General features: G+C 39.8%; 1 protein-coding gene across 1 annotated transcript; it reads right to left on the reverse strand.

The window, feature by feature from the left end:
* Positions 1 to 11,751: 11,751 nt before the first annotated feature.
* cytip (cytohesin 1 interacting protein) lies at positions 11,752 to 19,637 on the reverse strand. Its single transcript, XM_084122773.1, has 8 exons — positions 19,388 to 19,637; positions 19,037 to 19,086; positions 18,900 to 18,954; positions 18,602 to 18,704; positions 16,545 to 16,638; positions 14,415 to 14,481; positions 14,092 to 14,158; positions 11,752 to 13,535 (listed from the first exon to the last, which is right to left on the reverse strand). The coding sequence occupies exons 1-8, from the start codon at positions 19,562 to 19,564 to the stop codon at positions 13,117 to 13,119; spliced, it is 1,032 nt and encodes a 343-aa protein (XP_083978899.1). The 5' UTR covers positions 19,565 to 19,637; the 3' UTR covers positions 11,752 to 13,116.
* Positions 19,638 to 24,421: the final 4,784 nt, after the last annotated feature.

A 24,421-nucleotide genomic window follows, 5' to 3' on the forward strand; every position in this document is an offset into this window, starting at 1 on the left:
GTCCATGTGTTTGGGAACTCTCCATCTCCCGCTGTGGCTGTTTACGGATTGCGCAAGGCCATTGAAGCTGGAGCGAAAGACTATGGAGCTGACACAGTCAAGTTTGTGGAGAGACACTTCTACGTCGATGATGGACTGATTTCTGTGCCTTCTGCAGCCGAAGCGATCGACTTGCTCCAAAGAACGCAAGCTTCACTTGCTGAGTCCAATCTGCGCTTGCATAAGTTTGCTTCTAACTCACCATCAGTCATGCAAGCCTTCTCTCCTGAAGATTGCGCAGCAGTTTTGAAAGATCTGGATCTGAGTGGTGAGGAAACACTATCACAGCGCAGTCTAGGCCTAATTTGGGAAACCATGACAGACACATTCACGTTTTTAGTGGCCACAACAAACAAGCCATTTACTCGTCGAGGTGTCTTGTCATCTGTTAATAGTGTTTTCGATCCACTAGGCTTATTAGCACCAGTCACCATTCAAGGAAGAGCTTTACTCAGAGAACTCACCTCAGAAAACTCTGATTGGGACACACCACTTCCAGAAGATAAGCAGAGCAAATGGGAAGCTTGGAGGGATTCGCTGCAGGACTTAAGGGAACTCCATGTCCCGAGAACGTACACATCTACCTCTCTCAGTCAGGCAAAGCGCAAAGAACTCTATGTCTTTTCAGACGCATCGACAAAAGCAATAGGTGCAGTAGTCTACTTGAGAGCTCTGTATACAAATGACAAAGTTGAAGTAGGGTTTGTCATGGGTAAATCAAAACTAACTCCTCAGTCAGAGCCCACAATACCAAGACTGGAACTGTGCGCCGCTGTCTTGGCTGTAGAGATAGCTGATCTTGTCAAGAATGAGCTGGACATAGAGTTTGACGCAGTTCACTTTCACACAGACAGCAAGGTGGTCTTGGGCTACATCTGCAACGAATCTAAAAGATTCTACACATATGTTCACAACAGAGTGAAGCGTATTCGCCAGTCTTCAAAGCCGGAGCAGTGGCACTATGTGCGCACCGAGGAGAACCCAGCGGATCACGCATCACGCTCACTCACAGCATCTCAACTAGCAAAAACAACTTGGTTCACGGGACCCTCCTTCATCCGTCGTTCACCCCCAGAGGCAAAAAATGAAAACGACCAGTTTGAGTTAGTTGAGACTGACAAAGACTGTGAAATCAGGCCACAAGTGAGCACTTGTGCTACTCACCTTCAAGTAGTCTCCTGTAAGCGCTTTGAGCGCTTCTCCACCTTCAAGTCTTTGGTCCGTGCAGTCGCCTTCCTCATTCACATGGCAAAATCTTTCAACGGCTCCAATTCAAACCATGGATGTAAAGGGTGGCACATATGTCAGCTTCCTCGTACACCAGATGAAATGGATCAAGCAAAACGTGTCATCCTCCAACAAGTGCAACAGGCCACCTTCGCAAAGGAGCTGTCTGCCCTCAACGTTGGCAAATCCATCGCCAAGCAAAGCCCTTTGGAAAAGCTCAGCCCAGTCCTGGACAACGGCATCATTTCAGTTGGAGGTCGACTCAAACACTCAGAGCTCGAGAACTCTGAAAAATACCCGATAATTCTCCCAAAAGACAGTCATGTCTCTATCCTGCTCACTTGCCACTACCATGAACAGGTCAAGCACCAGGGTCGTCACCTTACAGAAGGTGCGATAAGGGCTGGAGGTCTGTGGATAATCGGTGGAAAGAGACTAGTTAATTCAGTTATCCACAAGTGTGTTATCTGTCGCAAACTGCGGGGAAAGCAGGAAGAGCAACTCATGGCAGATCTTCCCCCGGAACGGTTGAAAACATGTCCTTCCTTTAGCTACGTCGGCCTTGATGTTTTCGGGCCTTGGTCAGTAACCACCAGACGTACCAGAGGTGGACATGCACAAAGTAAGCGTTGGGCTATCCTGTTTACCTGCATGAGCTCTAGAGCCGTGCACATTGAGGTGATTGAGTCCTTAGACACCAGCAGTTGTGTAAATGCCCTGAGACGTTTATTTGCCCTGAGAGGCCCTGCCAAAAAACTTATATCGGATCGTGGCACTAATTTCATTGGGGCTTCCAAGGAGTTAGGAATGGACAAGGCTCTGCAACTGTACCTGAATGATCAGGGTTGCAGTTGGGAATTCAACCCGCCTCATGCGTCCCACATGGGAGGCGCCTGGGAGCGCATGATCGGCATTGCACGGAGAATACTGGATTCAATACTGCTTCAAAGTAAGGTGCAACTCACTCACGATGTATTGTGCACACTTATGGCTGAAGTGTCTGCCATCATAAACGCCAGGCCACTCCTTCCAGTTTCGTCCGATCCAGACAATCCTTTCATTCTCTCTCCCTCTATGCTGCTAACCCAGAAATCGTGCCTTATACCTCCTGCTGGAGATTTCTTGGACAAGGACCTTTACACCAAACAATGGAGACAAGTTCAGGTTCTTGCTAACCAGTTCTGGACACGCTGGAGGCGAGAGTATCTGCCTTTATTGCAGCAGAGACAGAAATGGACTGTACCTTGTCGAAACCTGCAAGTTGGTGACCTTGTTTTGCTCAAGGACAAGCAGGTTCCACGGAACAGCTGGCTCATGAGTAGAGTCACGGCAACTTTCCCTGGGAAGGACAATCGAGTAAGGAAGGTTGAGGTCACAGTAAATGACCAAGGCACTAGAAAGACTTTTTTGCGACCAGTTACTGAAGTCATTCTTCTTTTGCCAAAGGACTGATTCCCTCTAAGTTTTTGTTGTTGATAGTGACCTCCCTGAGGTCAGGCGGGGAATGTGCTGCCTTATGGCAGTCTATAATTTAATAAATAAGTTAAATGGGTTAAAATGTTTAAAAAAGCATTTCTAAAAGTTTCTTATAGTATTTCATGTTTATTTGTAAGTTTTATTTAAAAATATTAGCGGACAATTTCATTTCCGCTTCTGCCGCGCTAACTTCCGGTTTCGGTTTCATGGTAAACAAAGCAGGCGGAATCCAGCATTACACGGTCAGCGATCTGTCGCCATTCTCTCTAAAGCTCTGACAAGGCAATGTCGTAAGTTTATATATGTGTTTATAAGGATCTTAAGTAATGTATTTTTGTATTGTCTGATTGGGAAATGCACTTTAAAGCGCCGATGTATGACTTTAGTGCCTAACTAGGCATCTTTTCCATTAACTTGACCAGTGTCCTCTCAATGGCCAGCAGAGTTAAATATAATTGTATAAATGTAATAATATAATAAAGGTATAAATAATAATATAATAAAGTATAATAATACTACTAGGCCTACTACTAATATTTTTTTAATTATTTTAATAATTATTTTTTTTAATTATTACTAATAATAATATAAAAAATATAATAAGTTATAATATAATAAAGATATAAATGTATAATTGTGTGAAATGTATTATGAAAATTGGCTAGCAATTTCGACAAGCAAATACCAAGAAATAGGTTGCAGCAGTTTGTCTTTGAAAAATCCGCGATGGGACTGAGCTCGAACAGCTTCAACATCAGCGACTTTTTATTGTATGAAATCGCTGTCAATCAAAAGGAGACGCCTTTCGACAGACCCTCCAATCATCACGCAGAAGCCCAGCGTCCAGGCCAGCCCACTTCTCATTCACCCCCAGAGACGCTAAGCGTCCGTGGGCGGGACATAATCGCAGCATTTATCCAATGACCGTCTAGTTTCGAAGCACTGAAAAAAACTGTTCGAAGCAGCCCCATTGAAGTCAATGGACGCTGGGCTTCAACAGGGAAATGCACTGTGACGCTATACGGGAATGTATGGGAATCGAGTCAGCCGACCTGCTATATGCAGATGATTCTGAACGAACTCGTCTTTGAGATGAACGTGTTCTTACGCATTTTTAGTTAATAAAATGTTAACACAATAATTTTTTGGACATTATAGGGGAAGCCGAGCTTCCCTTGCAGTCTTAAAGAAATCCCCACTGGGTTAGTGATGTCACTAACCTGCGAGGAATGCCGTGTAGTTCTTACCAGCTGTTTGTTGTAGTCCTTAAAAAGCGATTTCTTTATAAGAAAATATCTCCCTTTGCTTTGAACTTTGAGAGTCATAACTTTGCAGATGTTGTTTATGCTCAAACAGCAACATTACACACTAACTAAAGTTTTAAAAAGTTAAATCATAATCAACCGCCCCTTTAAGTGTTATTAATATTTCCCTGAGTGAAATTCCTAAGGTGGCGTAGAATTTCCTACAAGTAAAAGGACTTGGCCTTGTGTTTTAAACCTGTACCGCTCTGTCACACTTACAAAGGACCATCCGTCAGCCCAACAGAGGAATCTAATGGTGTGGGCGAAGGTATAATGCATGCATGTCTTTGCAGCTCTCCGGTGAAGTTCACTTACTTTTTAGATCATTGTTATCACTGTAAATTCTGAGACCATTTTACCAATCGCATTTAAAGGAAATCTTTCAACCTTCAATGAAATCCCTTATATGGACAAAGTCATCCAGATAGCTGAAATAACATGCACAGACATTATGACTGATGAAACATCTGATGAAACTGATGAAGACAACAAACACACGATTGAGTCAATATATGGCAATATATATGTATTATGTGTATAAGACTCCAATAAATTTATTGGGTAATTATTCCCTCACAAATAAATCTCTCAATGAGTAAAACTGGCTGTGCCTATATTATGATACAACATTATAATACTGTTTTCAAATTAGTTTTTAATTATTACTAATATTATTTAAAATTATTATTGTCCCTGGTTCAATAGAGTACTCTTGTAAGAAGGTGCATTGGCTGGGACAGACTTCAAGTATCTCCTCTGTCAAGTCAAGTCACCTTCATTTATATAGCACTTTTAATAATATGGATTGTTTCAAAGCAGCTTTACAGTGATAATAGGAAATTACCGTAACAGATTGTTTAGGCTTTACAACAGCTCTAGAATAAAGTTATTGTCCAGCTAAAGTTAGTTTTGATTGATTGATTGATTGATTGATTCACTTCCGTTACGAAGATCATTAGTTATTAACTTAGTGTGCTAACACAACACCGTTCTAACAGGAGAACCCTTAACGCACTCCGGCCACCCATCCACACAAAACAGCGCCTGGTTTGTGGCACTTTGCTTAAACTCTGCTTTAAGCAGTGCCTCTGCTTAAAAAGAATTGAATCCTGAAATAAGCTTGCTCCCGAGTAGGTTTCAGCTTGCTGACCTGTTGCTATGACAGCAACTCCTGGATGAGCTTTGAAGAACCTAAAAATCCTGGATCATGTGAAATCGTAATGGTAAAATCCAGATAACTGAGTAATCCATGTACAAAGAACTGGCCCCTGCTGATAATTATTTGGAGTTAATGAGAGTCACCTCAGGTGTAGACTGTAGACAGATGTGTACTTCACATGTACTTGATGATTAGTTAATTCTGAACACAGTTAAATACCCAATTATAAAAAGGTGTGCACACTTTTACTTTTAGCCCTACATTACCTCAAAACAAAGAAGCGAAAGCTTAATGTGAATATTAAGCCACAAGCCGCTTATATACCCGGAAGCGGGGGAGTGGTTTGTGATGCAAATCTCACTAGCCAACGTGCATTGGCTCGTTCTGTTACCACATGAAGGTGATTGGGCTCTCAGACGGGATCCCGAAATCAGAACTGATTTCGCACAGGCTTCTGAAGTAGCATAACACTCATGCAAAAGACACTCAAATAACTCTGTCTATTTTCATCATATAGGCAAGTTTTATACATCATTCAAAACTGATAAATGTCTACTTTTATTTGTGCACTCTCAAAATAAAAACAAAATGTTCTGCTTTTCGTAAAATAAAGAAAATAAACATGATGCGCGTTCTGCCGTCTCTCTCAGTGTTAAGTTCATTCTGAAACACAACAGAACATGAACTGTAACTCAGCAAATACTTGACAACCAATGGTTTTAGAAAGCTTAAAGTGTCTATTTTTTAATTATGTAAATCATATCAAAAACAAATATTCTCTAAGTAATCCGTATGAAAGCAACGAGATGTACAGTTTCTCAAGTGCGTCCTCGTTAGCTCTAATGTGACCACACACACTTGTCACAAGAGATTTACATGCAAATAGTCCACATGAAGGAATGCAAACCTGTAAACGCCCTCATTACCTGAAAACAAAGAATCAAACTTCATCATTCCTCTGCTTTTCATCGAGTTTGGAAGACAATGCTGTGAATTTACACTGGATTTACCTCAGAAGAAGAATGCGATTTCAAGATAAGATTTTTAAGGTAAGACATGCATTATCATTTATAATTGTTAGTGTGTTATTGTTGCATGAACTTCACAATGTACTAGTTGAACTGGTGTCAGACTAAAATGTATGAAATTGACGGAAACATGTTGAAATATGAACTATAGACAGGTAGGCAACCTTTCAATGCAAAATAAATATACATGTAGGACACAAGGATGTTTTAAACTTGATAATATAAAACACAGCACGATATAAAAGTAGGCTAGTATGAGTGTTTACACTAACATGATGAATATTGTAATGTCTAGACCCGTGTTTACTGTTAAATTCTGTGTTCATGGATATCTTGTTGCCTAAAGCTTTCCTGTAGCTCAAACAGTAGAGTGTTGGCACTTGCAATGCCAAGGTCATGGGTTCACTTCCCAGGGAAAGCAAGAACTGATAAGAATGTAAATGTGTACTTAAAATGCAATGTAAGTCGCTTTGGATAAAAGCATCTGCCAATTGCATAAATGTAAATGTAAATATCTGTTCAGACGTAGATGTTTATAATATATTATACTACAGGGCCGTTGAATGCTTGTATCTGATTGGTTGACGAACGTTCTAAGGTGTGCAATTATTTTCAGGGAAATGCACAGTTAAAGTAGTTCCAGGCAGGTCTTGACCGCATTACAGTTCCATATCACTTTGCGTAGTTAACTGTAATAACGGAAAATAGGATACAATTCATAAAAAGAAAAAAAATGACAGACCATTTTGATTTTCCGGAAGTAAATTTTTGTATTTATGGTGAACATGAAATTTTTAACAACTGGGCGACGGCAGTATTGGATAACCCAGATGAAAAAAACAAATAAATGGAAGAGGACATCAAAAGCAGCAGGCAACAACAAAAGACATAAATCAATCAGCGAAGAACAGCTAGACAGACTTGAGGGCGAAAAACATGAAGAAAACACCAAAAAAACAACAGCTTGGGCTGTCAGTGTGTTTAACGACTGGCTTAAGGCCAAAAATATGTCTGTGGACAAAGTAGAGAGAGATGGGGCAGACGCTTTAAATACCCAGCTGCGGGCTTTCTATGCCACTGTCCGAAACGCATCAGGCGCAGAGTATTCAGTGTCAAGTTTTCTCTCCCTACGAGCTGGACTGAACTGCTATATATCCAAATACAACATCATTGGGCAGTCAGAATTCAAATCATCCAACGATGTATTCAAGGCTGTCCTCAAAAAGTTTCGCAAGGCTGGGAAAGACTCCAGTTCTCATCATCCTCCCATTTTGACCACTGAAATAGAGCGCATTCGCCGGGCTGGTTCGCAAGTTCTGGTTTGACATTCAGCTGAACCTGGCAAGGAGGGGGCGTGAAGGAAATCGAGAATTAAGAAAGCATTCATTCGTCATTAAAAAAGATGAAAATGATGATGAATATATTTGCTTGTCTTTGCTTGTCAGAAACAAAAAAAACACAAAAATCCCACCGAACTGCTACCAAGGATTCATGTTTACCAATCCAGGGGACCCCCTTTGCCCGGATAAAAGTTTCAGAAAGTACATCGCCAAATGCCCACCTGATGCCACATCCTTCTATTTTCATCCACATCCTTCTATTTTCATCACAGGTGAAGCTTGACAGGAGAGATTGCTGGTATTCCCACGAACCGATGGGTGGGAACTACATGCTTCCGCGCATCAGCTGGGCAGTCGGGTTATCCAAAAGATACACCAACCATTCATTAAGAAGCACTTCAGTTCAAATGCTGTCAGAGGCAGAGCTGGAGAGCAGGCAGATCATGTCTGTCACAGGGCACAACTGTGAAACAAGCCTGAGAAGCTACTGGGCACCTTCAGCTACAGAAAGAAAGAAATGGCGCTTGATCCTCTCAGGAAACAAAAGTACAAACGAAAATCAAGCCAAGGATCACCAGGAAAAAAAACCTCTGCTAACATGCAGCCCCATGCGATTGATCTGCCATTTTTGATGTCTAACTTCACAATCAATGGAAATGTGCAGTTTAATTTGAATAAATAAAGTATATAGTCCTATCTATAATCAATAGAAAATAGATAGTCCTGCTGCACAGGTTTTCGTTACAGCCTACTGTCAATAATAGAAAAATAAAATTAACGAATGAATTAAAACGAATGAATTAATAAATAAATTAAATAATATTGACGCACATGGTTTTCTGTCTCATTATTGCAACCTCTCTCTGTCTCTCTATCTGTCTATCTAATAACTGCACTAATAACTGCATTAGTCTGCTATCAGTGGCTCAAACCTCCGCTTCGCGTCGTGACCGCATTACCACCTCGGGTGTGCATTATTTTTCTAATAATTCAATGGCCTGTCGTCAATTATTCCTTACGTAACAATAATGTAAAGCATTGTAAGTTTGGGTCACTCGCGCAGCGCTATGCATTTGAAAGCCAAACATTAGGCTACATGTTTTTACTCCAATCTTGTATCACAATGTCATAACGAATGATAACATTTGAAGTAACATATGATAATCCATATATGTTTCTCTAGTGTAGTATACTGAAGTGTTTCTTTTTATTGATTTATCATTATAGGCCACCTGCATTTCTATAAAGTAAAAATTTTCTTGTGAACATATAGTCAGTATGGGTTTTAGGGCCTTATTTCAGACTTACATTTTTTGCCTTTTCACAAACCACGCATAAACGTAATTTTCTCAAAACTACAAACTTTTAAACACAAGCTGCTCACATATTATTGTAACAGAGTTTTTTGCTGAATACAGTGTAATTAGACTTTAGCCATGAAAATGTTACAAGTAACAGAAAATAAGCAAAACTTTAAATGTCTGAGCATGTCAGAACACCTCCAGGGCCCAGAAAACACATCAGACCCAAGAGGGTTAATGATCTAAAACAAGGAAACGTGAGCTTTGGTGATAACTAGATGAATATTTAATCACCAAAATAGTAATTTCTCTCTAGAAATTACATCAAAAGTGGAAAATGTTGGACAAAAACATTTACAAACAAACTGACCACCAACAAGCAACTTTCCGACACCATTATATTTTTTTAGCTCAACTGTCACAGAATGGAAAGCACAGGATTGTGGGATATCAAAGACAGCGAAGGATACATACACTCACCTAAAGGATTATTAGGAACACCATACTAATACTGTGTTTGACCCCCTTTCGCCTTCAGAACTGCCTTAATTCTGCGTGGCATTGATTCAACAAGGTGCTGAAAGCATTCTTTAGAAATGTTGGCCCATATTGATAGGATAGCATCTTGCAGTTGATGGAGATTCGTGGGATGCACATCCAGGGCACGAAGCTCCCGTTCCACCACATCCCAAAGATGCTCTATTGGGTTGAGATCTGGTGACTGTGGGGGCCATTTTAGTACAGTGAACTCATTGTCATGTTCAAGAAACCAATTTGAAATGATTCGAGCTTTGTGACATGGTGCATTATCCTGCTGGAAGTAGCCATCAGAGGATGGGTACATGGTGGTCATAAAGGGATGACATGGTCAGAAACAATGCTCAGGTAGGCCGTGGCATTTAAACGATGCCCAATTGGCACTAAGGGGCCTAAAGTGTGCCAAGAAAACATCCCCCACACCATTACACCACCACCACCAGCCTGCACAGTGGTAACAAGGCATGATGGATCCATGTTCTCATTCTGTTTACGCCAAATTCTGACTCTACCATCTGAATGTCTCAACAGAAATCGAGACTCATCAGACCAGGCAACATTTTTCCAGTCTTCAACTGTCCAGTTTTGGTGAGCTCGTGCAAATTGTAGCCTCTTTTTCCTATTTGTAGTGGAGATGAGTGGTACCCGGTGGGGTCTTCTGCTGTTGTAGCCCATCCGCCTCAAGGTTGTAAGTGTTGTGGCTTCACAAATGCTTTGCTGCATACCTAGGTTGTAACGAGTGGTTATTTCAGTCAAAGTTGCTCTTCTATCAGCTTGAATCAGTCAGCCCATTCTCCTCTGACCTCTAGCATCAACAAGGCATTTTTGCCCACAGGACTGCCGCATTCTGGATGTTTTTCCCTTTTCACACCATTCTTTGTAAACCCTAGAAATGGTTGTGCGTGAAAATCCCAGTAACTGAGCAGATTGTGAAATACTCAGACCGGCCCGTCTGGCACCAACAACCATGCCACGCTCAAAATTGCTTAAATCACCTTTCTTTCCCATTCTGACATTCAGTTTGGAGTTCAGGAGATTGTCTTGACCAGGACCACACCCCTAAATGCATTGAAGCAACTGCCATGTGATTGGTTGATTAGATAATTGCATTAATGAGAAATTGAACAGGTGTTCCTAATAATCCTTTAGGTGAGTGTATATGCTGCCTTAAAAAATTGAGAAAGATGAAACATCAAAAGATGAAGGTATCTAAAGAGATAGATAATGAAGCTAATATTGGATTTGGACGTGCCAGTTCTGCCTTGGAATGCAGTGGCCCTCCAGGAGCATGTTGTAAAGTGTTCGGTGCACACCCAAGCAACTCTTGATCGGTTAAATTAATTTGATAAATGTATTATTAATATGATCAAATATGTTTTTTTTTTGGTTTTTTTTACAGTGCAGTTGTAATTTGTAAATTACAGTAATAAAGTTGTCTTAATTTTTATAGTTGAACATATTATTATTATTATTCAATTGGGTTTCTAAAAACCAGTGTGAATGTACTTTTTTTTTTTTTTTTTTTTTTTACAAAATATTAAAGCCTATCCTCAGATTGTAGAAATGTACATGTATGTGTGTTGCTGTAAATAAATACTTTAAAACATGACTATTTAAGTATTACTTATGTATGGTCACTGGTATTCACTAGAAACATGAGAGCTAACTCATAAATGAAAAACAGAAAAAAGGCACTCAAGTGGTTAAAGATAAAAAGTCTAAATATTGAAATAATAATAATAATGATAATAATAATAATAAGATTTAAGCCCAAATTGTCAAAGACATGGAATTGCCTTGGAATTTTCTCTTTTTCATTAACATGAGATAACCGTAAACATGCAAATGTGTTAATTGCACTTGTTTACTGCCAAATAAACTATATTGAGATAACAAACTGTTCAAATCCATACAAAATGGAAAAAGGAAACAAAAAAGAGAAGAGAAAATCATGTTTAGAGCAGAGTCTTTTTGTGTCAAGCACATATAGCCTACTTCCTGTATTGTATGCAGGTGACTAGCAGCAACTGCAAGACCTTTTTTTTTTTTTTTTTTGAGAATATACTCACTATGCTCATTTTAAAAAAAGGAAGAAGAAAAGAATGGAACGGCAAACACTTTTTTTCACATTTATGAGCTGTTGAATGTATATTTAGTTTAAGTAAAACTGTCCGTTACAGAGATCACTCAAAAAAGCAAGAAAAAAATGTGGTAAAGTAGCACCTCTAACAGACCACATCCTGTTATGAATTTTGCTATACCTCTGTGGTTTTGAGCTCTTTCACTCATATCATCTCAGTCTTTCCAAGTCAGCACTTAACTTTCATTTCACACACTCACTACAGTCCTTTTCATGCTTTAATGATTCAAAGTTCTCATCTGCTCATCAACTAATCTACAATCAGGATTAAATTACTTTTTAAAGAGTAGAAATGAAGAGCTATATATTCTATACATTTTCATAGATGTTTTATACAGTAAAGTGTTTGAGATTGAGCAAAATAATTTTAGTTGTCCATTATTCAGTTCATCTCTGTGTAATATGACTGGCTCTATGTTTGGTGACAGATTTTGACAAGCAAAACATATTTTGTTGTTCCTGAAACAAACACACTGTAGAACAATTTTAACCTTAAAGTTTAACTAACCATAAATACAGAGAGAAATGAGATTGAATGGATTGATTGGATTGTTGTTCCAGGGCCAACAAGTTTTCCTACTAGGAAAGATCACAGTAAGCTTGCCGGCATAATGATTTGTAATGGTTATTTGTCATTTAGCAGGCACAAACATATTCTCACACACGCCCTGAACACACGTAGCATTCGCTTATTTATTTTTCACTGGTGGTAACAATTCCTTTAAATGTCTGCAGTTGCCACACACCCTACCCCAGACAGCAACATAGTGTCGGCCCAGATCCGGCCCACATCTGGTACACGTTGATTCCACACGTTTAAATCAATGGGTTCAGAGCATTTTATGACTCTCAGCATATAGTCACCTGTAAACCAGATGTGTTATTATTCAAGTAGTTTATGTTCTTTTCAGCTTATTGCTTCACCAAAATCTGAATGAGAAAGCTGACTTTAAAAGAAGGTGCTATACCCACTATTGCAGCCCTTGCAGAAATACTAAAAGTGTAACTTGCATTACACAGCAAGTGGAGCGCAGCAAGCTTAACTTAACATTAAGAACTTACTTGCTCTAACCACTGAGCAACCACACATCAATTGCATGCTACAGCAGACTTTGAGATCTTGATAAAGTGGGAAATAGGACACATTCATAAGCTAGCAGGAATGAAGTGTAAATCACTGAATTAGAGCAGTGGAAACAATATGCATAATTCTAAAGATTGTGCTCAATGCAGTTGCTTTTCATCATACAATTTCCTAAGGTTTAGTTAATGCCAGTTGTTTATTTCAATGCTGAATCTTTGGGAAGTCATAGTGCTTGATAAAGCATTGTCATAATTGACAGAAAATGACACAGAGATTGCCATTATGCAGTCCGTAATGCTCATGTGAGACTCGACTCCTGTTTTTATCGACACTTAAAGCAGGAAAGTCATAAAAAACATGAGACATGAATTCTAGAACATCTTGAGAACAGAAGAGTTCAAAATGGAATGAACCTTCCACTACCCAAGGTCCATACAAAGAATTCATCAGATCAACAGTCAATTGAGGTATGAATGAGGTTTCAGCTGCCCTCCTCTTCCTCTACGGAGTGATTCAGACCAGGGATGAACTTCAGAAGGTGCTTGCGGACGCTACCTCTTCTGCCTCTCCTTGGCAGGGTCCCAAACATGGATGAAGATGAATTTTCCCAGCTTGGGGAGAGTGAACTGTTACTGCTGGTCAGGCTAATGCTGCGTGTTCTTGTCAGGGGTCGCAACACCCCTCCCTCCAGCTGGAAGAAGCCGCCATTTGGCTCAGTGGGGCTTAATGGACTCGGATCATCAAATACTGGTGACATGAAGGCACCATCCTCACTATCATCTGTCATTATGCTGCGGCAACTGCTGTCACTGGAAAAACGCTGCCCAGAGTGGCCCATTGGAGATGAAAGAGACATCATAGAGTCAAAAGACAGATGCTGAGCACTTTCATTCAGATTACCTGGAACACAGAAAGAGATAACATTAATCCTAATGGCCTTTAATCTGAAAAAACATTTGCCTGTTGAGTAACAGAGTATCAGACAAGGGACACAATAAGGGTTTCCTAAAAACTTTAAAACAGCTTTTGCTAACAGCTTCACAACTTCAGATGAAGCAGGGACTTATGCACAACTATAACAAAGCACACATCAATTATCATCGAGGAAATGACACCATAATAAGAACAAAGGGGACATACAATTTTAAACCTTTATTTCTGCAATATTTATAAATTCAGTGATTATTTTGTCTTTTCGGATATATGTAAATATTTATTATGCTGGGGTGCAAACTTAAGGATGGAAGCAGCATCTTTGTTTTTGTCCAGAGGAACAAAATGATCTTGAATGAAAATGTTTTTTAGAACTTCCTATAAATTCATTTAAAGCTGAACTCTTCAAATAGATTTGGAATTCTTCAAATCGGAACTCTCTCAGTAAGATATATGCCCCTGGAACAGTTAGAGATGAAACTAAACTGAGTAGTTTAGTTTTTTTTTTTTTTTTTTTTCTCACCTCGAGTAAGACGCTTTTCCTGAAGTGTGAGAGATTGCAGTTCCACCCATTTCTCACGAAGAGTTTGCTGTGCCGAGGGAAAACATGTAAAACACAGAAACGAGATCAACGTCTATGAGTCATTGTGGTAAATGTGTATGTACAGTATGTCGATCAGCATTCATTTAGATGCCTCAGCATTCATGGTAACAAATACATTACGTTATATACAATTCAGGCTGCCTGATATTTCTCAGTTATGCAGTGTATCTTTCTGAGTAAGGTTTCAGTGTACATGTTGTAAACACACAAAAACACACACACTAACATGCATAAATACACACCTTAAGGTAGCGCATCTTTTTCTCTAATTCAATTCTCTTCACAACACTCCCGCTGACTGTCTCCAACCTTCACACACACACACACACATACAGAAGAGGAGAAATTCAAATTAATCATCATTAATCATTAAATTAGAGCATCTTTTTTTTTTTGTTGATGATTATGTAATATACACATTTTGTTTCGATTGTTGGTTGCTAGGGTGTTCCGCTAACAAGTCCTTATTCATATAAAGTTCTGGGTGGTTGCTAGGTGGTTAGACATTAGCCCAAGTTAAAAGAGTCCTTGTCAAGTCTCAGTGATTTTCTGGATAGGGTTGTACCAGTCATTCGTAAGTTCTTACTTACATTGGAACGTTAAGTCCACACTAGAGGCTTAGTAACTACTAGCTAGTTTGTAACTAACTCTGTACTTTATTCGGTTGCACCATTTGTTTGTAAGGCAGAACGTAGTAAGTCATCTCCTTAAAGTAATGCGTAGAGGCATAATCGCCGTTTACCCTCAATGATCGCCTCAGAGGCGAGCTAAACAGATGACGACAGCACTAGTGACAGCGCAATCACGACAGTGATTGGTCGTAGTGTTATCCAGTTGCGTGCAGTGAGATTTTCAAATGCATGCTTGATGCCACCCCTCGAGTTGGGCGATTTTCATAACTCGATGCCAGATTTGAGTCTGGATTTCCAGGCTACTCTTAAAATATAAGCGAGTATAAATGTCAGCATTATCATATTTGTCTAAAGAATTGAAGTCTGTTGGGTAAAACAAAAGCTTATTGATGCAGTTCAGTCATTCTGCTATTTTTTTCCAACCATTACTCCTGATCAGAGGTAAATATTTAATTTATATGTAGTTACGCTTCAACTAAGTTTAATGGTGTTACGCAAAAATATGTAGTAGTGCGTAAGTTGTAACTAGGTACCCATTTATGTCAAAACTAGGCTACGTTGTAACTTACACAGCTGGTGCAACCATAAACCGCTTAGACTAGTCTTACAAGTTAGTCATTTAATTTTTTCTTTAAAACTGTTCTTACATTGGCCTAATTTGATACCGAAAAGTAAGACTAACCATCCCTTGACTAACTGCTAGTGGGTCATACTAGATCTTAAGTCACTGTCTTAACATAATGGCTAAGTTTATGCAGCTGGCCCCTGGTCTATGGATCAGGATATGGATCCACCAGCTGTTTGTAAGTTCTTAAAGTGAACCCCGGGTATTAAGACTTGTATGGCTTAATATAACGTAAATTATGTCTCTTACTGAAAAATGTAGTAGAAAATCCATGAAAGATTTTGGTTATTTAAAAAAAAAAAACATCGTTTTATACATATTTAGGACAATGGGGGGTGCCATTGTTTTAAGTGCACAGTGCATTCTGCGTCAATGACGTCAAATGGTTGTACTCGGTGAGCTACTGGTGCTACCTGAAATACTGATACGATGCCACATTGTGTGGCTTTTGGTTGTAATTTTCAGGCGAAGGGCAACAAGAGAAGCGATGTAAGTCTTCACTGCTTTCCTAGCGATTAGAGGAGAAAAGAATGGGAAAATGCCTGTGGACAAATAAAACTTCCTAAAGACCCGCATATTTGTTCTCTCCACTTTAGCCCTAAATTGATAACTTTTCTACAATAAAAATGATCCATCACTGAACTTACTAAAGCTGGACTATGACGTTATTTTCTTCTAGATCTGCTGTACAGCAGAAACAAACTTTGTTGCATTATTTTCCTGTAAAGCTGCTTTGAAACAATCTGTATTGTAAAAAGCAGTAAATGAATAAATGTGACTTGACTTGACCATAATTATGATTGATTTTATTTGGCATGCACACAGAGCAATATGCTGTTTAGATCAGGTTCATGCTGCAGAACCGCTAACAAATCTTTATTCACATAATGTTATCTCTCTTAAAATTTTAGTATAAAAATGTATATAGTATAGTGCATAAATTGTAATTTAATGTTAACTAAATGAAAACTAAAATTGTCCATACATTTTATCATCCATGAGTCTTATCACTCAGTAGCACACATTTTCTCAACACTTCTCAACTGCATTATTTATGGATAGGTTATCATTCATGACCATATAGCACAAAAATATAGTTTAATACGTATACTTACTTCAGCATGTTAGTGGAGTCTCTAATCAGCTCAATAATATGCTGGTGGGTAGAACCCTCAATACTGACTCCATTTACTGACAATATGATGTCACCTATCAAAGAGAGAGAGATTTAAAAGAAAATGAGACTAACACTCATTACACAGAGCTGGCAATTTTTCATGTTTAATTTAACCTTCTTAATTGCATATTTAGAGGTGAAATGAGTGGTGTTTTAGTGTTGTTGTTTTAGCCTGACCAGCTTCTGTCATGTCTTTCGGTAAATTGACGTTTGTTTGTTTTCTGTGTTTGTTTTGTTTTTTGTTTGTTTGTTTGTTTGTCAGACAGAACGAGTTTTTTTTTTTTTTTTTTTTTTTTTTTTGCAGGTAGGCTACTAGTGACACGGTTAGAATTCAATATTAGTTAATTTCACCTTTAACTAATGTTACTTCTCTATATATTATTTTAGTTAAATTTACTTTTTTAATTTTACTCTGCACTGTTATTTTTAGTTTGTTTGGTTTTGTTTCAGCACTATTGAGATGTATTTGTTATATATGTAAGGGATAATCTACGGCTAGCTGTGCATTAAATGAAAGTGGTTGCCTCTGCAATGTGCATTAAAATCGTTTAATGCACAGTTAGCCATGAATTATCCGGCTTATACCATGGTCATTTGTCAGCATTGACAACTTAAAGCTGTTTTTTATGATGTTTACAGCGCAATATTTGACCGGAAGGGTAAAATTTACGGTTATTTTCGTCAGTGTACTTATTCTTCCATCCAGCATTCTGCCCGATTTGAATCAGACAAAGAGATAAAGTAGTGCGTAATATTACATTTATTTGAATGAATTATAGCATTTATTTGAAATAATCATCGTCGTCATCATCATCATCATCATCGTCGAGAGAGAGAGAGAGAGAGAGAGAGAGAGATGAGAAATGTGTACCTGTGTCTGTTCAGTATTTCTCTCACTCTCTCTCTATTAACAACGAAGTTGTTAGTTTAATTACTTCAAAATAGCGATGGAACCCCCTCGTTGCTGAGAAATATAATGTAGTGATTGAGTAGCGAAGCTATTTTATTATTAAAAGTCGCAGGCAGCGTTGATAAGAGGTTTCTGTGCTCCTGAATGTTTCTGTGTGTGTGCAGCGCAATCTCCGCTCTGTGTGTGAGTGACGTATGCGTGTGTGTGCTTCAATGAAAACAGCGCATTTTATGTGTTTAGACTGACTTGGAATGACTTGTGCATTACACGGTTATTGCACACCTTGCAGCCAATCAGAATCGAGTATTCAGACAGACCATGGTATAATACTTGTTATCCAAGTATATCCATTTGCACTACTGTTACTTTAGCCTACTTTGGTTTAATTATTTTGTACAAAATGCAGACACAGGTCAACGTCTGCTTCTTTGATTTTCCCACTTGTGATATGGAGCTACTTAAACACTAAAACCTAATGGACTAAATAAATTGAGATGCCTAGTTTTCCAAATATAATGCACTCAAATTGCAACATTGCCCAGCGCTGCAGCCTTTTGTGCAATGGGAGTAGTACATTTAATGCTGTTATCAACCCTTTTCATGATTAGTTAATCATCTGTAATCATCAAAAACAAAACGTTTCTATATGTGTAATATTTATTTCATATGGAAAGACTTCACCCAATCACAACAATGACCATTCACACTTAAGTCTTAAATGGACTGTTTAAATCAGAGGGTCAAAAACAATGTAGGAAATTTCTAAATGCTGATAGTTTTTTATGTAAATATCTTATTAACATTATAAGTGGACTTCGGGTAACATTAAAAAGTGTAATCCATTGAATTGAAATTGACAGGCTGATTTTAGTGCTTTCCATCAAAAAAAAGAAAAAAAAGAAAAAGAAGCTTCATGCTTGAGAAAGCATTAAATAACAGTCCATGAAGACAGAAAAGAGCAACGCATCAGCTGTGTTAAATGTAGATGTGGTTTAGGCTGGTGAGAAAATAACATGTAAACAAGGTCAGGTCAAATGGGTGGAGTGAGTAACACTTTGACAAGAGGAAACGGAAAACCTGCTCACCAGCAGTCAAACCTGCAGTTTCGGCTGCACTGCCATCCTGCACACTGCACACAAATGTGCACATCTCCACCATACTGCTGTTCTTCACCTTTAGACCATATGTCTGCACAAAGAGACACACATCCCAAAGGACCGTTACTGAAAATATCATTAAAACATTTATGCCTGTTCTAAAAAGTGTATCTGATAAATTAGGTCACACTAAAAATATCAAAGGAAGTAGCGTTTACAACTTTGGAGTCATAAAAATACTAAAAATACAAATTTTATACACATTGCTTATGAGTATAAAACATACCTGGACTTCAAATCCAAAGGCTTCATTGTCTTGTTTCTCCAATATAATCACTGTTCTGTGCAAAACAGGAGACATGTGAACCAAATATTTGCATGAGAGACTCAGACATTCATAATGAATCAGTAAATCAGTCTTACCTCTGAGGATCAGTATAATCCACCAGAGATCTTGAGTGTGTTCTGCGCAGCTGCAAAATAATAATTCTCAGATTCATTTAATGTGATTAAATTATGTAAAACTGCAAGAATCTTGTAGAAATTGTTATTTTGCAGGAATGCATGTTAAATAAATCTAATTTGATCTTGAATAGTTGATCCATTACAGCTGATAACTGATAAATAAATAAATAATATTCATTCAGGATATTTTGACAAAATGGGTTAGTTTATTATGTTAGACCAGTTAAGTTATATAATTATCAACTCTCTGCATTCATGTTGCCATACAACAGATATCAAGATCCCATCACTGCATTTTGATTGTCCCACCTGACTGCGCGATAATGTCCCGCCTTTGATTTCTTCAGTGTTCAAACTTTTGGCACTGTTGAAAGAGCGTCGTCGCCAAAGTGTGCTTTTCTTCTTTTGAGAGCTGTCGATTATGTAGCTGTCCAGACTGCTCAGCTGTTTTAAAGGTGCTTTAAAGTTCTTATTGGATGTCATCATGCTTCTTTATTCATAGAACCACAGCACACAACTGCAGGCTTCAGTGTGACCTATCTGTAGTATAGGCAGCGGATATAACCATGTCACGTGAGTATCAGGAACTAAAGGCATCGAGAATCTGTGTGTGGGGGTGTGTTGACCATCTTTTACAGTTCCTTTTTTTTCTCTCATCTATTCTTTCACTTTTTTCATCTTTATCTAGTGTGCTGTGGACAGAAATGGTGCATCTTCCCTGTTTCCTTTTTTTAGCTAGAGTATTTTGTAGTCGTCTGAGAAGAAACATGCATGAACAGCCACAGTCTTGACAAATCAGAAACAGAAAAATCTGTTATGTGAACATACATCCCAGGACATTGTGTATGATAATTTTATGTCTTGTATGCTGTCTCTTGCATTTATATTTATTTTATGCATGCTTTATGAGAGAACTACTAGTTAATGTAAGCCCACCTATATCGTGTCTCCTATCTAATTAATCCTCATTTAATGACTCACACTTTAGTGTACATTGCCTTCTTATAGAATGCAGTGTGTGTGTGTTTGTTATATCTATCTGAGTATAAATGGACACAAATGGCAAGGCCTATGTCTAACCACACTTGAGACAGCGTCATAAATCCTCCCAACAGAGGGATTTCCCTCTTAGAAATTCCACCTTTCTTATTGGTCGAGCCAACCCTGAGAGGTGGGACCTTTCTCTGGCTTTAAATGGCCTCTACACAAGCCCTCACCTCTCTTGGCCTTCTTGGTACGTTTGTGTTGCTGTCCCGCTCCCTATAGCCACAGGGCAGCAGGCCTTGACCCACAACCAGCCATGTGCTCATTCAGGAGAGAGAGGACTTTCTCAACCACAACATAATCAAGGACAACATTAGGAGTTTGGCACAATTTCTTCATTTAATGCAACCATCAACTCTTCCGACTTCCTCCCTTCTCCTGGTTACTCTCATGGCCTCTCTGCTCGATGGTGTTTTTAGCCCCCAATGGCTCCTTCCAGGCAGCTAACCCTAACCTCAACCTTAAACCTACCCATCCCCTCGCTGCCTGGAAGGTGCCGTTGGGGGCTAAAAACACCAAACACTGGCCTCTCTGGCCCAGGGCTGGCAGGCCACAATCTGCACTCCAGCCATGGGAACAGAGTCAAACAAACCATGCAAGTTCATCACCATTTCTTCATTCAACACAGAAGAAATCGATTGAGACTCATGGAACCATCAAAATCCTTCTTCAGGAACTTCACGTAATGCTTTCACTGCAAAGCCCATGTAAGTATACATTTAATGAGGTGCTCTGAAAATAACAAGCTGATGGTTCTTTTCATAGTTAGATGGATCTTTTCCATAGTTCCATTTCCTGCTTCTGGTTTCATACTGTCACTTACCATTTTACCATTTTTGTGTGTATAGATTAGTTATATTTGTGATTTAGTTAATAAAACTTGTGCATGATACATATTTGGTTCTGATTCGCTGCTTGCAACAAAGTTTATTTCACAATTTAGATTTTGTCTACAGGCTCTTAGTAGTACTGTACAGTAAGAAAGACATTTCCCTCCCCCGGAAATTAACATTTCTTAGAATTAATAAACAATTAACACTGAGTGTTCACGGGACGAACGGGGCGATTGATTGTAGTATTAATCTTACTACATTAAATTAATTATATTGATTGATCAACATATTCATAATTAATTATTACAAGTTATGATTAATTATTAATATTCATTTTGAGCTAATTTGCTACAGGTGAATAGATGCGGCTGCATCTCGAAGTAGAGCGAGCACTGTAATGCTGCGTTCACACCAAACGCGAATCTGCGTCAAAATTCGCGCCTGCCGCGTCTAGTTATACGCGTGACCACTTTGTGTGCATTCGCGCGTCAAGAGTGAAATTGACGCGCGTAAAATCAAAAGTTTGAAGCGAAATTTACGCGCGTCAAAGGCGAAGTCAGGGGGCGAAAGTTTCTAAGCTGTTGGCGGCCATCTTTTTTAGATGTTTATCGAGCATTAGCAATAGCATTAATCGAGAGAGTCACCGCTCTTATATGATCTGAAGAGCAGAAACAGCTGCGTAGGGGACATCGTCGCTGTACTCGGGTCCACCAAAACCTCCGGAGGGTTTCAGGAGTTTCACAATTTGCTCCAGGAGGTAGGTTTGGTGGACCTAACGGTGAGGACGCTGACGAGGACAGCGTAGGCCGTATAAGGCCTCGGCCTCGAGTGGTCGCTGCCTGACGAGCCCGCGCTGTAAAGCCCGGCGCGAGGTTCACCCTCTCCCGCACCTAATCTGTCATTTATTTTTGTTTTGATAATAAATGGAGGCAGCCTCCAAAAGTGAAACCTGTCCTGTTATTTTTTTTGAAAAGTTTTTATACACTTAATTGTGTTTGGTGTCTTTACATTAGATTAATAAAGTTTCATATAGGCTAATCTAGAATAGATATGGAATAAATAGCATTCAATACAAATGAGTAGGCTATCTCTCATATTGAAATCGAGTTTTTATGTGAAAGATTTGCTTTGTTGTGCATTTTAGTCATATTACAAAATAATTTATTGAGGCCAAACATAAAATAACATTAAACTGTCAGTTCACCACGTGACAGCAGCAAGCAGGCAGGCTCCTGATTGGTTAACGCGGCGCGAATTGACGCAGAAGTTCAGATTTTTCAACTCGGGCGGCAGACGCGAATTCACGTCAAACGCGTGATGCACAAAAAGCACAATTCGCGCTTAACGCGCGAAACGCGCCAGACGCTCAATTCGCCTCTAGTTCGCGCGAATGAGGCGAATTCGCGTCTACCGCGCCGCGCTAAACGCCTCATTCGCGCCGCAAGACCTCCAGACGCGCGTAAACGCGTCTTACCATTGACTTAACATTGAAATCACTCGCGCCAGACGCATATTCGCGTTTGGTGTGAACGCAGCATAAGATGAACCCACTGCAATCCCCCGCCTCATCTGTGTATGTCGCTGGTTTGGCCATGGGCCTGGTTTGACCGGCAGAGGCAGCAGCCAAAGGAGTGGGTGTTGACGGAAGAAGTGACTGTTGAACTGCCTGGACTAGTTCGGCAAACAGATCCCCGCTCGTGCCTGCGGCTTCCTGCATGTTGTTGGTCTGGTCTTATGTCATAAACAGAGGAGGACAGATGAGGTAAGTGTTAAATATAAAGCTTTATTGCAGGAGTGATGAAGAGGTAAAGCGGGGAGGCGAGTCAGGCGACACAGGTGAGTCAACAGCCAATTGTGATCTGACGTAAACTTAGCTGTCTGCTGATACGGTGTTTCTTTGTGCAGGTGAAGGCTTGTGATGGTGATGGAAGAGTGGACGAACAGGAGAACACAACAGGATACACGGAACAGATGATGACAGACAGAAGACTGAAGGCGGATTGGGTAGTTCAGGTAAGTCTCTCAGGTGAGTATACAAGTAGTGTCACGGTTCATGGATTCATTGACTCTCCGTCGCTATGTGTGTGCGTGTTGAGTGAATGGGCGTGGCTCATCAGATGGCTCGTTTTCCACTGATGAGCCGATCAGCGCCAGCTGTTCTGAATGAGGATGTCCTATTTATTGTTTGATCACTCGTCTTGTCTTTGTCAGATGGTTGTGGAGGTTCTCCTGGATCTGTGTTTTTGTTCTCCTGTTCCAGTCCTGTTTCCGTGTTGGTTCTACGAGGCTTCACCGAGGATCATCTCTTCCACGTGGATCTGCATTCCGCCTACTGAGTCCCTGCGTTACCAAGTCTGCCCGAGTTTGCCCGAGGATTATCTGCCACTCCAGTCTGAGTTTGCCTGAGGATCATCTGCTATTTCTACACTGAGCTCACATGAGAATTATCTGCTATTTCTACACTGAGTGATTCCTGTGAATTCTGCCTGTCAATTTGAGCCTCTTGTCTTCTCTTTTTGACTGTAATAAATACCTATTCACTCGCATCTGAATCCTTGACTATTTTCTAGCGTCCCATGACAAGTAGGGTCTGTAGAGCTTGTCGTAGACGAGACCAGACAATGAGGTGAAGGGAATGACGGTTTATATATGGTGTGTTGATGAGGGCGTGCAGGATCAGATGATCAGAACTCGGGCGATTGAGAACAAGTGGGCAGAGTGTGGTAATCTGGTGCTGATGGCTGGAGTGATGGTGTTGTTGAATCCGTGACAAGACCTTAATCGCTCCGATTGAGCTCATTCCAAATGAAATTTCGATCGGATTGAAAGGGGTGGTTTATTCCTTTTCTAATCCGATCGAGAGAACATGTAAACACTTGATCGGATTGAAAACCGAAACTGAAAGGACTGCTCATGTGCAATGATGTAGATAGCGTAATGACGCATGACGCGTAGAACAAGCTGTTCTTCCTGTTGAATAAAGTGTGGTATAAATGAAGTGTCCCTTCATTCTAAAATTCTCCTTTCACTCAGCGTCAGTGAAGTGGAGCAGGACAACATCCCACCAGTCCTTGTTTCGTATTCTCATCCACAGATGACTGTTTTTGGACGGATTGGTCCAAGGGCCAGGACCTTCAGATGGCAGACAGCAAACCAACGTAAGTAGTAAGCAGGACACAAGAGGCTACAGGTAAGGATCGGCAGACGGTGGGGTTTCTCTTCTCACAGGACAGCATCAGATAACTGAGTGCCACCTCTCTTTCACAGGACAATGGGGACTGGACGAAGGACCAGGACCTTCTTGTGGTGAGTAATGAACAATATGTAGTAGGCAGAAGGCAATGACCGTCAGATAAATTGCAGTAGCCAGCAGTAGGTAGTGGGCAGGGCACAAGGGACCACAGGTGGATAGCAGCAGACAGTGGGCTTTCTCTTTTCACAGGACAGCATCAAATAACTGAGTGTC

Source organism: Abramis brama, assembly GCF_963993115.1.
Source record: "Abramis brama genome assembly, chromosome: 8".
NCBI classification, from domain to species: Eukaryota; Metazoa; Chordata; class Actinopteri; order Cypriniformes; family Leuciscidae; genus Abramis; species Abramis brama.